This window comes from Heliconius melpomene, chromosome 20 (genome assembly GCF_056956725.1).
Source record: "Heliconius melpomene rosina isolate 202511_hmr_F chromosome 20, ASM5695672v1, whole genome shotgun sequence".
Taxonomy (NCBI): Eukaryota; Metazoa; Arthropoda; class Insecta; order Lepidoptera; family Nymphalidae; genus Heliconius; species Heliconius melpomene.
The window spans coordinates 7,309,363-7,327,107 of record NC_140408.1 but is presented as its reverse complement, the minus strand read 5'-3'; the positions used below and the strand labels follow the sequence as shown (position 1 = coordinate 7,327,107).

General features: G+C 33.2%; 1 protein-coding gene across 6 annotated transcripts in view; it reads right to left on the bottom strand.

Annotated features, from left to right (window-relative positions):
- The window catches only part of Rbp6 (RNA-binding protein 6), a 412,235-nt gene that overhangs the window by 94,153 nt on the left and 300,337 nt on the right, over positions 1-17,745 (bottom strand). For all 6 annotated transcript variants that reach the window (XM_085205323.1, XM_085205326.1, XM_085205321.1 and 3 more), the window contains exon 7: positions 4,117-4,165. In XM_085205323.1, the coding sequence (XP_085061449.1) occupies positions 4,117-4,165 (49 nt within the window). The remainder of the gene's footprint in view (positions 1-4,116; positions 4,166-17,745) is intronic.

The window sequence follows — 17,745 nt, the reverse complement described above, 5'->3', positions numbered from 1 at the left end:
TAATTGAGTTCCGCCTCTCAAGAAGCAATGTGCCAATGAACAGTAGGAAACTGAGCTAACACGAGGTTCCCTCGCCTCCTCTGCTGTGAAAGAAAAAAAACGAATCGAAAGATATCATAAAAATGTAATCTGAAATTTAAAAATAAGTTAAAAATAATTAAATTGGACTTAAATTGGACATATTAAGATTTTTATATAAGAAGTCGCTAGTATTGCACTAAATACACAAATTAAAACGTAAACAAAAATCGCGTAGCTCAAGCGTCGACGGATTACTAGTATTATAATATTACTTAGCATTTAAATTGTTTAAATTACTATTTTCAATAGATATATCGATGTAATATCTGTATGATTTGTAAGGCTTACATTTCAAGATGCATTTTCGACTGTGGTCCCAGCGGAGCACAGCTTGTGAGAAACTCGATATCATTTCGTACAACTTTATAGTACTTATCGTGACGTGCTATTCCGAATATACATTATACACTTCATACGTCCTTACAATTTAATAATTCTTATAATAATTTGTGCAATTGAAACATTATTATTTTTATTATTTGATAATACAAATTATTTTCAATCTTACACGTAATATAAATAATATTAAATTTAATTTCTATACTAAGACTATTTTATTTACAAAATTAATTGTACCTCTCTAATAACAAGAAAGCACCTAAGCCCCATACTCCAGTTCCCGCAGGAGATAGCCACGTGCTGCCACTTAGCACTCGGTGAACGTTTAGAATTTTACAATGCTCACCACATATTCCTTATTACAAAGAACATAAAGGCGAAATTTCTATATCCGTAAACTTAGAGATAGCATCCCGAGTCTCAAGAAGCTTTACCAGTATGAGAATTGCTTCGACATGTTTAAAAATAGCGAATTGAAGTGTTTGGTAAATTGAATCTTACTTTAAAATTTTTACTATATTTCTCTCGAAACTAGCCAGAAGTAATTTAAAAAGTATTTATTTCAAATAATGTAGATACTACAAATTCAATTCAAAGCTTATTTTTTTGTTCTGTATTACTTATAATACAACTTGTTTAACTCAATTCTTATTTATAAAAATACGAAGAACTGCTTCTCTAGGTATTAAATCAAAATAAGAAACACATTCTGAGATTGGTTCTGCCAGTTTTTTTGTTTAATATTTATGAAGTGTCTCACGCGTCTTTTTACCTTTTGTGTATAATGATATTTGCTAACGGGAAACCAACAGGAAAAATGTTCTTTTTTTCGTAATAGATTTTACGTGATCTTTTACTGTTTCATCACCGACTATTGTGAAACTTGCCTGTTAAGTTTATGTTTTTATATAATGTACCTTAGTGGACTTAATAGATTGCTGTGCCTTTAAAATTAAATCTCTACTTCTACACTAACTAAATTCTAGTAATATCAGTGTGACAGTCTGTGAAGATGAATTTTGGTTTCACGCAAAAAATATTAATCGGATTTAGAGGAAACTTTACAATAATATAGTAATAACAGAGGTTATATTTTTAGACAATTTTGTTCTCTATTAGAGTAGGGAAGAAGCCACGAATAGGTCGCACATGTTTTATAAAGTAAATAATTATGTATATATTTTAATATCATATATATATATTATATTTTTATAGAAAATCTAAAAAGTTATAAAAATTCTATGGGACTATCTTATTATCTAAATATCTCTTCGTGAGAAAACTTTTTGATAACGAGCTGAACTTCTAAACAAAAATTAGCATATTTACGACTTTTTAAAAGAGTTGTTATAACAATAAATTAAATATAAGTACGCAGTGTTTGCAGGTATTCAAAATTTCAACTGTAAAATAATTATTTAAAGCAAAACAATGGAAAACTTTGCAAGGGGACATCGTTAATTATTTTTTTCAACAGGGAAAGGTCGTAAATAAAAGTAAAGGGTGCTATTAAACGCATTATTCGCGCATATTTAATGTACTGGAAAGGCTAAAAGGTTTTTTATTTTCAACAGCTTTATATAAAAATCGCCATTTAAATCTCCATTCAATATAGCGCTCACCGAATAAGTTTTATCTGATTGTAATTAGCCAATGAAAATAAGTGATAAAAAAAGAAGTCATTACTAAAAATAACATTTGATTACATATCATACCCCTTCCTGGATTTACTGATATAGATAAGTTGATCTCGAGAAACATGTAGTTGGGCGTAAAAAAGAATGAAATAAATATGAAGTCCATCAATAAAATCAGCCTGTTTTACTGGATATATTCCACTGCTGGAAGTGGGCCTCCCCAGGGCGCGCTAGAGCCCCAAGTCATCAAGTCTATACGGAGTGAATAATAACAAATGTAAGGTAAGTTCCTCGAAGGAGATATTAGGAAACAGACAATAAAATTCCTCGCCTACATGATTTGATCATCGGAATTAATAATTCAAATGGGCAGAAGTCTTGGGGTCACGAAGGCAGGAGCCGCGAAATATACATACATACGTATATAATAAAATATATTGAAATGGTTGCGGGCCGGCTTATCCGGTTGAAAGTCAATGAATATTTGATTTCAATTTTTTTCCCGACGTCGCCGTAAAGTATTCACGCTATACCTAATTTGATTTTCGCCATTCCGGCCGTTCGCCAGAGCAGTTTGCATTCATATTCCGACTGAATATGCGTCCGGGCTGCCTCTAGCCCGGCTCTGATACAAATAAACAGGGATACTTTTACATTATTCGGCAGGCAGGGCAACGGCAACCCGACCCAACTTATTACGTTTCGGGGATAATAACCTGAACTGCTATCAGAGACACACTTTAGATTTTTATTTTACTGTTATTTATATGATATTATATTCACATGCAAATTGTTTTCTTACTGCGTAATCAACATATAAACAGCAAGCATCAGAACGATACAAAACGTTTTATTTCTATTAGGTTTTACCTAAGACTATTACGGAGCAACCAAAAAATATCTAAGGCAATATATTAACAAATATTTTATTTCTTTGTTTATTTAATTATAAAGTAGGGGTGATCTTAAATATTATCCAAGTAACACGCAAAGGGCGTAAAAGTTTAAGCGAGAGCAAGATGTTTTTATAAGTTAACGCAGTACCGAAACAAAGGTTGGCTCTTCTCATAATGAAATAGCATTCGTTTTTGCGAACTTGCATAAATGACAGCACAGCGATATACTGAGCCCAAATATTCGGGTCAACCTGTTTTTGTATAATGGGGATCACAAAAGTAAATTTAACATTATATTTGCTGTAACTGTAAGGGAACCTTCGTTGCCGGCAAAAGATGGCCGCCCTAGATACGAATTCGTGGATTTGTTTTAATTAAAATCTTATGCGTTGTAAGGATAATGAAGGCAACTGATTCTACAATATACAAATCCTTAATTATAGTATTTAAGGACGAGTAATTTATTTGTTAGAACACACGTAAACATTCTTTAGAATATAAATTGAAAATATTTAACATTATTTAGATTATATCTGTTTGTATTTAAAATAAACATGTTTTTGTAAATAATAAATGTATCAAACAATATAAAACCTGTGCTTTTATTTCCTTATAGAAAAAATACACTTATTTACGCACAATAAAAATTATAACCCATATTTCACCCTATTCAAAGTCATGAGCAATTTTTCACGAAATTTTTACTTTCTTTTGAGGTAATACAAATCTTTACAAAGAAACCATATATTTTATTCGGGCGTCGATTTGTTATTTATTAGTCGAGAATAGTCGTAGCACGGGGGAGGGTACACAATATCGAAAACTGAGAACCTATTAAGTGACGGCTTTGCCTCTAAACTATGTTTTGCTTCACAAGATCTGAGCTTAACTTCTACCATTTATTCTAGATCTATACTGTTTTTATTTTAGTTGTAAGTCGATAAGACGACTCATTGGGCGTGATTGGCGTGGTGGGTAAAAGACGAAAAGTAAGAATGTATAGCACTTTTTTTACAATCTTCAGAATCCATTTTCTTAGCTACGAAATATGTCAGTTTGTTCATATATTATTAAATATCATACAATTTCAATTGTTACATAGCACACAATCGACGCACTTCACAAAAGGAAAATTTCGTCAATAATAAAAAATAATGACTTACCTCTGTGCCTATTTGTTTGTTTATCAAACATTAACATGGCGTCCTCGATCTGTAACAAGAAAACATAAAATAAATATCCAATTTTTAAAAATTGTGAGGAAAAATAGTAAAAAAACAAGAGCATCCCGCACGATTTGAACCCCGCCCCAGCAATAAAACACTCTGGCACTGTAATAACGAATAAGCACCGGTACAGAGTAAACCACACGCTGCAAATAAACTTTGATAAGCGGGGTGAGCAGGTAATAACGTATTCATAGAGAAATAAATGGAAAGTCGGCGGTTAGGACATGAACAATACACGAGCAGAGATGCGCTGTCACCGCCTGGTGCCTGGTGCCTGGTGCCCGGGCTCCATCCCAAACCCACAAAATTCGGCTTATTGTTACGTTTTTAAATCTCCCCGTACGCTTACAAAACCGCGATACATTCTTTATTGTGCAAAATTGCGTTATAATATTCATGTCAAAGCGGACTGACATCCAAATGGTAAGTTGAAAAAACCTAATTAAACTTTCAGCGCTCCGTGTATAAGTTGTGTTGCGAGAGTTTTTTGTTCAAATTGTAGGTATGTTTGTAAAAAGCGGGCAAGTTTAGTATGACAGCGGGGCCCGAGGGCTTTGTCTGGTGTCGGAGTCGCCGTCGGGCGCTCCCCCGGGCTCCCCCGGGCACCATTACGCGGGTCCGCGCGACGCACCCCCGATGATCGATGTCGAATACCCGTAACAGGTGACCTTTTGCTGAATTATTCTTACCTGTAGAAATGTTTGTTTAGAGGTGATTTGTTTAAGCGGGAATTGCGATGCCTTTGTTTGGGGAGCCCTGGCACTGACGTTTTTGAGGTAAATAAAAAATGTTATTCCTCTACGAACAGGTTGTACAGTTGTAGTTTTACAAACAAGTTCTGTTTTTTAGTAACCTTCACATAGGTATAGTAAGGTAGACGAAGGAGAAGTAGAAAATTTAGTCACTCCGCTTTCATTCGTTTCAAAATAGAATGCTTTCAATTTTATATTAGTTTTAAATTTGTTTTCTTGTACGTAAATATTTCGTTACTAATTCTATGAATGAAAATAAACACAATATTTTTTTTACAAATTGGTAATAAAAATGTTATTAAGCATTTTTGTATAATTCCACATTATTTATGTGTACTAAATTGTTTATAACTTAATAACATCATATCTAAACAAATTTATTGAAACATAATTTCCCAGTAAGGCTTTGATATAACGAAAGTATTAATGTTTGGAATTTATTACAATTTGCTTAGAGGATTGTATTTTAATATCTCAGAATAGAATACTAATGGAAAATGAGGTCTAATAAGACCTCGTTTTCCATTATAATAATAATTTGGTGAGTTATTACATAAATTATTAAAGTAACATTTAGGTAAAATATTTGATTTTGAGCACCACAATTCTTATTATTAAATTCCGATGAAATTGTTTTTTGTTTGTGTATCCTTATACAAACGTCGCCAAGTAAAAATATGCGAAATGTTATATTAGTAAAAATAAATTATACTACCTTCATTAATTAATACACAAATTAACCAACTAGTGGATTAAATATCATTTTCAATAATCTCCATAGGTGGTAACTGACATGGCCTCCGATATTGACGGTGTATTCCCCTGACATATGTTACGAAACTGAACTTTGTACCGGTGATCAATGAATTCCCACGGGCCACATTAGAATTTTGATTTTAATTAGTTTTACTTATATTTTAAATGAAATTATCATTGAATTGATTTTTAATTATAATTACATATTTTCTTGCAGTCTATAAAGTTATTACTGCCATTGTTTCCTCAAAACAATTTTCAATAATACTTAAGATAGCAATCTCAGTGCTATTCTCCAAGCAAATAAATCCAACCAATATTCTTCTCTAATTTTCTTTCATGAAAATATTTTAGAGAATAGACTTGTTTATTATGGCAGCGCAGAAACGACTTCGCAGGTTGTTATGTTGTAAACAACGCACATTATTTTTACTCCAAGTTAAGCACTTCGCGAGTTTAAATTTAATCTAAGCTTTTGTTTAGTGTCGCGTCTACATTTTGCTTTATAGCGAAGTTACGAGGAACGTATGTAAGTTAAAGTGGACCGCAGTTTATATTTGTAGCGTTTGATGCTGGAATTATATAACTATTATGAACCGTCCCTCAATGCGAGTATAAAGTTAAGTTTGCAACAGTAGTCACGTAGCTTCAAGTGTTCCGTAACAAGAGCCCTAATAAGAACATTTATGAACACATCGCGTGGTCAGTCTAATTCGCCTTTTAATATTCGGTCAATGTGTGGTGACCTCGTGTGGATTTCTCTACAACTTTTCTAATTTAACTCTTGCTGAAATATTTCTCATAGCTTTAGATAGGTTGGATGAGTGCGTAAAATTGGTGGCACGTACTGTGCGTACGGTTGGAATCTTTATTAATTAATTATATTATATAGACGATATAGAAACTTCAGGTTGTTATCCTATATCTTATAAAACAAAGTCGCTTTTTGTGTCTGTCTGAACTTTCTAACTCTTCTTCTTCTAAACCACCCAACGGATTTGGATGCGGTCTTCACCATTAGGTCGAGTATTTCTCAGGGAAGGTTTATATATAGTTTATTATTTGTACATTCTTATGTAAATTAACATAAATACGATAAATGTGTATAAAGTCCTACCTGCTGAGACACTTTGGCGCATGCGCTGCTTTAATGGTAAATACTACATGAAAAAAATGTACTGGAGTGTTGTTCCTCTTAATAAGATCTACAAAAAAGTCAGCGATGGCATATTCGTATCTTTTAAGAATAACGTGTAGTGATCATATTTCTGTCTAAAAATAGTAATTTCAATATATTTTTTATTGTGAGGGATATTTTTCCATAATGGTATTAATCCTTATCCTTTAAAATACTTTATTAAATTTTTACGTAAAACGAAGATAAAATTTGCTTTTTAAACTATTTCGAAATTGCGAATAGGTTTAGAGAAAAACGCATTTATAAATTGACCATCACGCCGTTCACACACCAACTGCATCGAGTCAATTTTCACTTATCCCTTACTCTCAGCATATAAATAAGTATATTAGTTACGTTGGCCATTTAATGTAGATCAAAACTGTCTTTTCTGTTTTTCATTTTAATAAGTACTTTAGAAGTTGTTACAATATCAAAAAATCCTTGCTGCGAAACGCGCCTCGCGACGTTATGCTTATACAAGCGAGTCCGCCGCGCCCGCCTGCCTTACACGCATCGGTGGTTCAGTGGTAGAATGCTCGCCTGCCACGCGGGCAGCCCGGGTTCAATTCCCGGCCGATGCATTCTATTTAATTTTCGTTACAGGCAGCCACGTAGTGCTTGCTTTTCATCAGGGACAGAATACCCTCTTCAGCATTAACCACAAGCTCGAAAAAAAAAACCCGCCTGCCCTTATAGCAACGAAGATTTAGATGCGTTTGCACTAATTATATTGGATATAATAATTAATATATTGGATAACTCGAGTTGAATGTATTATTTAATATCATTTAACTATCTAAAAATAGTAATTTAAATATATTTTAATAAGTACTTGAAAAGATTAGTAGCACAGATTTAAAATTACTGTACCTACTAAAAAATCCCTGCTGTATAAAACAAATGGAAAATCCTTATTGAAACTACGAAAATGCGGGTTGCATTAGGGTTTAATTAATTTTCACATTATCTTAAGTGCTTTGCAAACATAGGTACTTTATATGAATAATCCAGTAGTAAAAGCGGGCGAAGCCGCAAGGGGGTCGCTAGTAGGTACACATATTTATGCTCTAACATGGATGTACCACGTTACATTAAAAAGCGTTATATATATATATCTAAATTTTTACAGCGTTATGATATTATAATACATATAGAACTTAATAACAATAAAAACAGCCAAGTGCGAGTTGCATTGAGAGTTTCTAAATTACCGAATTTCATAATTCTAGGTCAACGGGAAGTAGTCTATAAGGTTGTGTTTACGCGGCGAATTTCGTATAATTCGTGGAAAAAAACATGGCATGAAGCAAAAAGCTCCAATTTTTGACTGTGTTGATATACTGTACTGCAAAAGACTAAAGGCCTTGATATTTAATATTAATTTCAGGTTGCTACCTCTACGCGATCTTGAAAGAAATTCTAATCTTGACAGATATACGAGCAGGCAGACAAACAGATGAAGTGACCCCATAAGGGTTCCTTTTTTTTTCTTATGAAGTATAGAACCCTAAAATAAAAATAACCTTAAATAGTGTATCATTGAACACGTATTTACAACAAATTACCTTAATGTGGCTCATTCTCACTAAGCAATGTCTCTATTATTAAGTATTTTATTTAAGGGGAGACACCCGCCATGTCCCCTGAGGTACCTGTCTCATTAATTTGCAGCGTTGGTATGTTTGAACATTTCCAAAGTTATTTTTTGTCTGTTTCTTTTGCGCGATTTATTACAAAACTCTTATCATTAGACAATCTGATAATATTGTTTTATGTCAGATCTTATATTTTTTGTTTTAATTTTTTCTATTATTTGGATAGATGTGTTGTTGATAAAAATAATATTACATGGCCTTTTTATATTTCGTATTAAATAAGTACAATGAAGAACTTTATTCAAAAGTTATTTAAATAATGATGTAGTGTATGTGTAGGTGTAGTTCATAGAAAGAATCGTGCATGGCGTTTACATTTTACAAAGCAGCCGCCCAACAAAACAAAACGCGTATTGGCGGAACTTAACGCCGCATAATTGATCCCATACAATTAATTTGAAACCAAAATACGTAATACAAGCTAAAAATAAAATAAATAACATTAGAAACACCGAAACATGTTGCTAACATTAATGTGGGGTGTGAACAAATGTACAAAAGGTACAATATCGTAGAATACGCCAGAATTACGAGCATTACGTTCGGCAGCACAATTCATCAAAGCAGGCATGCGATATCGCTATTTGTGAACCCAGCATTTGTCAGAGCTAGTATCTGCACAATCACTAGGACTGTCCAGCTGTTTGTCTGTGTGCTCGTCTAAACGGACGCTGCAGACACTGATGCATAGGTCTGTAAACACTGTTTGCGAGCACAGATTATATATGCCGCGTTGAACTATTATTGAAACAAAAATTGAAATAGTGCTTCGGATTAGGTGTGAATTTATTAATTTGGTGTTAATATTATCTATATATATAAAATCGAAAGGTCACTCACTCATCACGAAATCTCAGAAACTACGAGTGCTAGGAATCTCAAATTCTGCATAGGAGTTACTTATAGGACGTAGGTGCTCCAAATTACGGGAATTTGCAATATTCGACTTCTAAGGGGTTGTTTTTGGGGTCGAAAGTTTGTATGAAACTTCGTTACTACAAATGCTACGAGTCTCAAATTGTGCACAGATGTCACTAAGACGTAGTCATGGAGACAGAAATTAATAATAAAATAGTTCACGCGGGTGTAACCGCGAGCGGGCCGCTAGTTTCAATAATATAATTATCTATATAGAGAGTAGATGTAATTAATTAAATATTGTTAATTGGTTTTAGCAGTAGTCTTTTCAAAATAATTCACAATCAAAGGCACACAAACATTTCTAGCCACATTTCATGGGCACACAACTTACGAGTACTATACCTGTCAGACGGATCCTCATTCAGCCAAATTAGAGCTGGTGTTTGTTTCTAGAAATTCCCAAACAATGTGATTGTTTTCTCACTTTGGTCGCTTAAGCGGTTACTTTGGCAGTTTGGAAACAGTCCGCCCGTAATGGTCAGCTTCCCGTCCATCAAATACCAAATATTTCGAGAACAATACGTCTTGTCTACGAGTTTAGCTTTCTTGAATATATTGATTTTGGCTTTGAAAAGTAACAAGTTATAAGGCAAGGGAAAGTTACATAGAAATGTGTGTTGAGTTTCTATACAAGCATATTATTTAAGGATGTTTGTGAATAACATTATAAAAAAACTTGGTTATTTCCACAATGTTCCTTTATAAGTATTATAATTTATTTAAACAATCAGCTTCACGCAGAGAGAACCTAAGTCTTAAGATACTCAGTAACCTGATTTATAGATTGGATTCATTGGTTATTTAGTGGCGGAACTTAACGCCGCGTTTTGCCTAATTCATTTCCTCGAGTGGGGATCGAACTCACAAATAGTCGCGTTTACAGTCACACACTTGTGCCACGACTGACCTATATAATTTATTTTACTTTGAATTTTTTTAACATTTATTGTTATTATAGTTGATGGAGGTACAAGAAATTGGACAAGGGATGATATAGCACGATTATCTACGACATAGATTTAACTGTCAATAATTCAGATTTTTCAAGTAATAAGCATACCTTTATACACTTACTACTATCAGTAATATTACTACAAAAACAACTTTACAATTTTTGTCAAAAAGCTTTAAGAAAAATATAGTTATTTTAGTCTCGAGAGCAGAGTTGCTCAAGTTTGTTCATTGTTTAAAATTCTGTTATTTTCATGTTATAGCGGCAGAATCAACAGGTTGCTCTATGCTATATTTCGAGATGAGCTAAGAAAATTACAATTTCCTTTTTGAAACCACTCTCTATTTTCATAAAAGACTTCGTATATTGTTATAGATAAAATTGCTGAAGATAACATATTTAAATATACTTACTTCGTGTTTATACTGTGAACATAAATAACAAAATTCAGTAAAGGGAAACTTCTATCTAAGGGATACGCGTGGACATACACCATTATATATCCAAATTGAATTACAACCTTACTTTTGGCAAGTCAGTTGAAAGTGGGCGAAAACTCAATAAAAACGAATCAGTATAAGACGACTTCGGCAAATGGCATAAAGAAAAAGTTTTAATTTGTTTAAATATTTCCGCAAGAAGTTCCCTGTGGTTCTCGAGTTCTGTGCAGGCATTAAATTGCCCGCGGCGGCCTAATGGGACACGCCACCTGGGCTTAAAGGCGACATAACAATTAAGTTGAAGAACAAAATATTAGTTGAGCTAATAGAGCCACTCGGATACACTTCGCCCTTTGCCCTCCATAAATAGCACCCCTTCCAGAGGACAAACTGTACAATTTCGCCGTATTTACGTAATGATTCTCCGAGGAAGGAACTCTCGGGGAAGGATAGCAGCATTTTATCCCTATGTTTTTATAGGCGAATTGATTGGGCACCGGAATAATATCGGAATAGGATTAGTTTTCTTTGGAAGTCCACAGGAAGCGTGAGCTCCAATCTTATTAACTTCTAACATTATCTCAGTTGTATTTATGAGGAATAAGCATTTTATTTGTTTTTAAACAGCCAACAGATAACAAAATATGAGTTAAGCCATTAAAAGATATAAATAAATTTAAATATTAATGACATAAAATGCTACCATCATTCGATATTGATTTATTCAAAATCAATATCGATTTTAAACAAGAGCAATTCTTAAGAACAACAATTAGATTTTTTTACAACATTCATTATTAGTTATATCATTTCAGATAATGTAAATAAAAAATAATTTTGCTATAATTTCCATAAAATATTAAAGTGAAATTTAAATTACTTTTCGTAGCACATTTTGTGTACACAAAAATATAAGTTACGGATTCAGACATACAGCTCAAATCAGATCAGCGATTACGAATGTCTTGAACCGTGAAGGATAGATGAATAAAATATGAAAGAAGTTTAGGAAAAGCCAGAAACGTTTTATGTATTTGAATAATCACTTTAACAAACAAAACTCTCGATCCACTTCATTACTTATTAACCTGTACTTTACGTCACATAATGAAATCTTTAGAAACGATAATAATATTTCTATTATATGATTTATTTTTATTTTTAAATTGTTTTCTAATGATAGGATTTACATTATAGTCACATTACATTATTTACATTATACATTATATTACCGTAAAGAAGAAGTTACGCATATTTTATATATTAGAGTGACTTTTGTACAAACATAATGATTTCTTTTTTTAGGCAGTATTTATATACTTACCTATAATATAATATACAATATATGAAAATTTAATTGTTACCCAGTACATAAAACTAATAGTAAATTAACAATGAATCCATATTGTGTCAATAAACCCATTAATGCTTTTAATGATTGGGGGATCTTTTAACTTCGCACCACTTAAAACTTTGGACTTGCCCGACGTGCCCTGATGTTAATTACCAACTTTTTAAAAACTGCAATTCATAATAGACAGCGCGGGTGAAAGATGAATGATGTGTTGGGTTTTTCATTACAGTTTTTCACCAAAAGTTTCGTGGAAAATGGTCGAACAAAAACAACTTGAATTTGACAGCTGGCTTGTATAAAACATGCAAAGGGGTTCGGCCTACCATGGATATTGTATTCCTCTGTGCCGCATTAAAAGAGACGAATCATCTAGATTCCCTATTCATTTATTTAATACAAGTCTTTGTCTCTGTTTATTTATAACTTTGAACAAGAATGTCAATAACAATGGAATATATTTTTTTAATTACTGTGCTATTTTATAATAAAAATCATATATTTTTTTTGTTAAAACGTTCGAAAGATGTACACAATAACGTTTTAATGAAAATATATATTTTACGCTACGTACTGATGCTACGACAGGATAAAAAGAAATATAAATTAATATGTAGCACCAAATACGTAGTTAAAAATCTTTTTAAAACTAACAAGATTAATGCATGTTTTCAGTGCGATGAAATTCTGTATAGACCGGTCATTAATAAAGCGAACGGGAGTAGAATGTATTGTGAAATCCAGTAGAGGGCTCAGGTGCTAAACGTTCCGCCCAATATCTTTTGGTATTCGATATTGAGATAAATAACGTGTAAATAGAGGAAGGCATCTATTTTCCACGATTCTATTACTTGAATGAACTAATGACTTTATAATGTTATAAATCTGTGCGTGAAAACTTGCTTAGTAAAGTTTATATACGACAATTTATAATTGAAGTAAATGACAAGGAAAAATTCAATTTTTAAGTAAATTTACTATGAAAACTCTATTTACCTATATCGCTTTAGGTTCTTGTTAAAAGAAAAAAATATAATAAAGTTCTACAATATTTTATATATATTTACGTCAGAAATCTCAGTTTTATTTATTGTTACTCTATTTGACTCTTCAATTAGCTATGAACTGGGATTACATAAACATGGTAACTTCAACAAAAGACGCTGATAACAATATCACAAGTTCAAACCACCCTCTCCATTGAAATTATTCAGTCATCATCTGATTTCGTGAATTATGCTACTGACGCTCTCCGTCTTAGGCACTTATCATGAATAGAGTTGACATCCATTGTGATATTTTATTATTACTGTATGAAATGCAACGAGCCGCGAGATATTGTTAAATCCTTACAATAGAAACTGTCTTTGCTGCTTGGGTTGAGAGCGAAAAACTTGAACAAGGTTCTTAGCTTGAAAAGTGATAAAGAGCCTATATATACATTATATACAAAAGGCATGTAAAATATGTATTTGCATTTAAAATTACTTAAGTTTAAAACTTTCAGTTGTAACATATTATAGATACGACGATAGACACGATTACGCTACTGGACGCAAAACTGTTTTGTTTTCGAAGGACATAAATTGAATAACAGATGAATATGGACGGAAATAAGAAGATATTGGAGAGATATTGGATTTATTAGTCGAGAGTGGGCGGTGCATCTTGCGAGTGCGGTCGCCGGCGCGTGCCTGCATGCCGCCATCGCTACTCCACTCCAATCTGCATATAAATCGAGTATCCATAATGACGACGCTATCGCAAGCATCCCGAAATTCGTTCAAAATCCGATAAGCTCTGCCCATGAAAGCCCTAATCCACAGAAGTTTGACCCGATAGTAGATAGACCTACCGTCTTCTATTATGTAAATTATCAGCCACATGGAAGTTTTGGACGGCCACTGCGGCCACCAAGTTTGCGGCCAAAACTTATGATATCGATCTACGTTATCTTTTGAACATCAGTGGTATCTAGTTGCATGGAATATCTTAACTTTAATAAGTTTTGACAAGTCCCGGACTTATTTGCTTTATGGGTCAGTTCATTGTGAAGGGATTTAGATACGTACGGCTTGTTACCTAAAACTGAGTGAGAATGGAAAGGCCGAGTTTACGCAGCCAACACATCCCTTTGGAAATGACAGGCGTAAATGATCCACTTATTAAACATGACTGCGTCTGGACAGCGAAACGGTTACGGTTTTCGCAAAATATTTGTATTCTATTGCCCTTTTGCCAATTTATAATTGATGAAATTTATTTATTTATTATCACATATGGCTTTATTAGTTGAGGAATATCATTGTATTTACTGGTTGTAGTATGAAAAATGCAAAACCTGATTTTATTTTCTTTCTGTAACAAAATTAACAATTTGATTAAGTTAAAACATATTTTTATAGTAGTTCTAAAAAAATTTGACACAGTTTATACACGTTCGCGATGATAATTATTTCCTAGAACGGCCGTAGCCCCACGTTAAATGAAATGGAGCAAAGAAATAATAGTATATGGGCGGATTTCATTTACACCACTCGTATAGTACGGTAGGCGTGGTAACATAATACATATTGATAATAATGCTTCCGTCGACATACGCCACTGCCGCCTTTCAAAATAGCGTTATTTTCATAAGGTATGCCTTGCCCTGACCCAGTTCCTTTTAATCCATCGCTTACCTATAAGGTTTTATTGGCAATGGCCCATTACGAGCTACATTATCAACATCATCATCCGATTTTACTATTTCAAGTCACGTAATCTCCAACGACGAATATAAACCGTACGCTCATAGTTCCAGCTAAAAATAAGGGACTCGATTCAATTTGTATGAACGGCAAAGTGAGATGGAAATATATTTTCGCAAAACTTTTTCAATAACACTCGAGCAGTAAAATATTATGTCATTTTACATTGTGAGCCTTTTTTGGATTTTTTTGTTCTAACATTGTGAAGGTATCAACTTCTAAGACAAATATGAATAGGGAAATGAATTATATGGAAAGCTCCTTCTGCGTGACGTGTGAGAGATTGCGTCGTTTTGCGTCGACCTTAGAATTTAACCAGTCGTTTGTGCGCCGCACAACTTGCCTCGAGGTTACATTAAGCCGATTGCCAGCGTCAATCAAAACTGCCTTTTTGTGCGCTACTATATAATATAACATATACATACATAATATATAGTATAAATAATATATATGTATGGCACTAGTCAGATTTTCGTAAATAATTATACTATTTTATCGCAAGACCAAAATTTACTATGAATGTATTCAGGACTAACGTTATTAAATGAACGCTAACCAAGGAATAATAATTATTGAAATAAATATCTCTTTTTTAGTTCTTATCTGTGCAATATTTTAGTAATCAAAAATCCTCTATATTCTACTTACAATAATTCGTTAAGTTTATATACACAACATTGCAGCTAAAAGTATAGCATTGTACAGCATAATGCTATTCAAGAATTCACAATATCTATCCGTTTCCTTTGAACATTGGCAGTTAAGAAAGTTATTGCTTGTAATAACTAAGCATTAGGAGATTCATTAAATCTATTGAAGAAATTCTCAGCAGACCCTCTACGTAACGAGACGAGACGGCCTATTTTCCATCCGGCCCATCGACCTTCGATCTATCGTGTCGGGTGCCTTTACTGATAAATTAGAAGTCTTGAAAGTGGTGGCAGGTGATTCGACACAAATTCCGGCCCCTTACATTGTACATACTCTCAAATTTTCCACAATTACTCGTACTTTTAATTTACGCTACGAAATATGAAAGAAAATACTGAAAATTATAATATTAATAAAGAATTCGTAATTTTATTCATATTGACGTGTTTTTTATAACAACTTGATTTATGGCAATAAAATAAAGGTGTAGTTAGCCTTAAAATACGACGACGGATAAAATAGGTTAATAAATTAGATTTAAATCCTGACAAACAAACTTTTTTGACCAAAACCTTTATAAATACTAACAGTAATAAGAAAATAAAATAAACATCCGATAAGAAAACGAGGTTTGTGAATAGTAATCCATTTATTGTGAAATAAAGATAGAGAGATTGGCTCGGAACGCACTTACACAAATTTCTTTCTCATGTCTTCGATGATGAATAATAGATGGTCGTAGCGGCTTCACGATACGCGAAAATACACTTTTAGTTTGCTTCCTATTATCTCTAATTCATATCAAATTATACCCAAAGTGGAGAAGGTACAGTTAATAAATGTTTGAATTATATTTTAATATATTTTATGTTTTTTGCTGTGTCTTACTTTTTTAAAATTTCTATACGTACTTAGTTTTCTCGTTATTGATTTTAATTTTAGGAAAAATGTAGAAGAAATATGTATAAAAATATATAATTATTAAAATATTATTGAATATATAAGTATTAAAATTGAATATGTACTTCATTATAAAATATATATCACAAACCAGTATATGTACATTCGAAGTAATGTAAAATTTCATTAATGAGTGTCGGTATTTAATTACATCTCATTACATAAAAAAAAAATTCTGCACACATCACTAAAAGTAAAATATTTGAATAGTGAAATATTTCAAATCATGAACATGTTTCCAAAGGCATTTCCACGTAGACGGTAAAAGCGAGTCGATTTTGTTCGGACTGCGATAAATAAATACTAGGCCCACATTTCGTTGTGTTACTTTATAAGCGAAGCACATCGGGCCCGGCGTTGTTGCAAATGGCGCGAAACGACAATTTTAAAGCAGAGCATTGAATATACATATTACGTATCTGGCGTTAGCACGTACGCCGCGATTACTCGCCGCCCGCCCTACGCCGCCCGCCCGCCGCCCGCCGCCCGCGCGCTACGAGCAAGTGTGCGCTGCTTTTAACGCATTACCATGAATAATATATGCTCAAATTGAAATGTCGCATTCGCGTCGCTCCGGCTGCCTATCTACGCTCCCGCCAGCCTCTTTTTGTATTCTGTACTTAGATCGCACCGCCAATAGGCTTCGCCTTTTATCGGAAACGGTTGATGCTTTTTTCAAAACCTCACTACCTGTTGATGTAAGGGAAATCACCATTGATATCTTAAAGGTTACTTGAGAAGTTCGCTTAGGAAAATCAAGTAAGTTGTGTTGTTTCTGACAGTTTCATCGTTGATTGAAGAATATAAATGCCAATCGCTTTTTTTACGTTACTCATTAGGTACAAAAAAATATTAAGGCGGATATTACTGTCATTCAAAAACGTAAAAAGGATATTTAATATCCACTATAATTAACCGCCTCAATTTCCTTCTCAAAATAAATGCTTGTTAAACCAAAGCAGAGATAATTGTTACAAGATCCAAAAGCGTAGTAACGATATAATTCTGAATATTACTTTCACGAATGCCTCTCTTTTGTAGGGCGAGCGAAACGGAAGCACCACAAATTGTAGCTTTAAATATTTAATTTCTGAAGAAAACGGATTAGCGAGTAATTGTCGAGAAATTAATACGCACAAACTCCAAGTTATGACTTAAATTCCACTAATGGACTTCTTGTTCCAACGTACGAGAT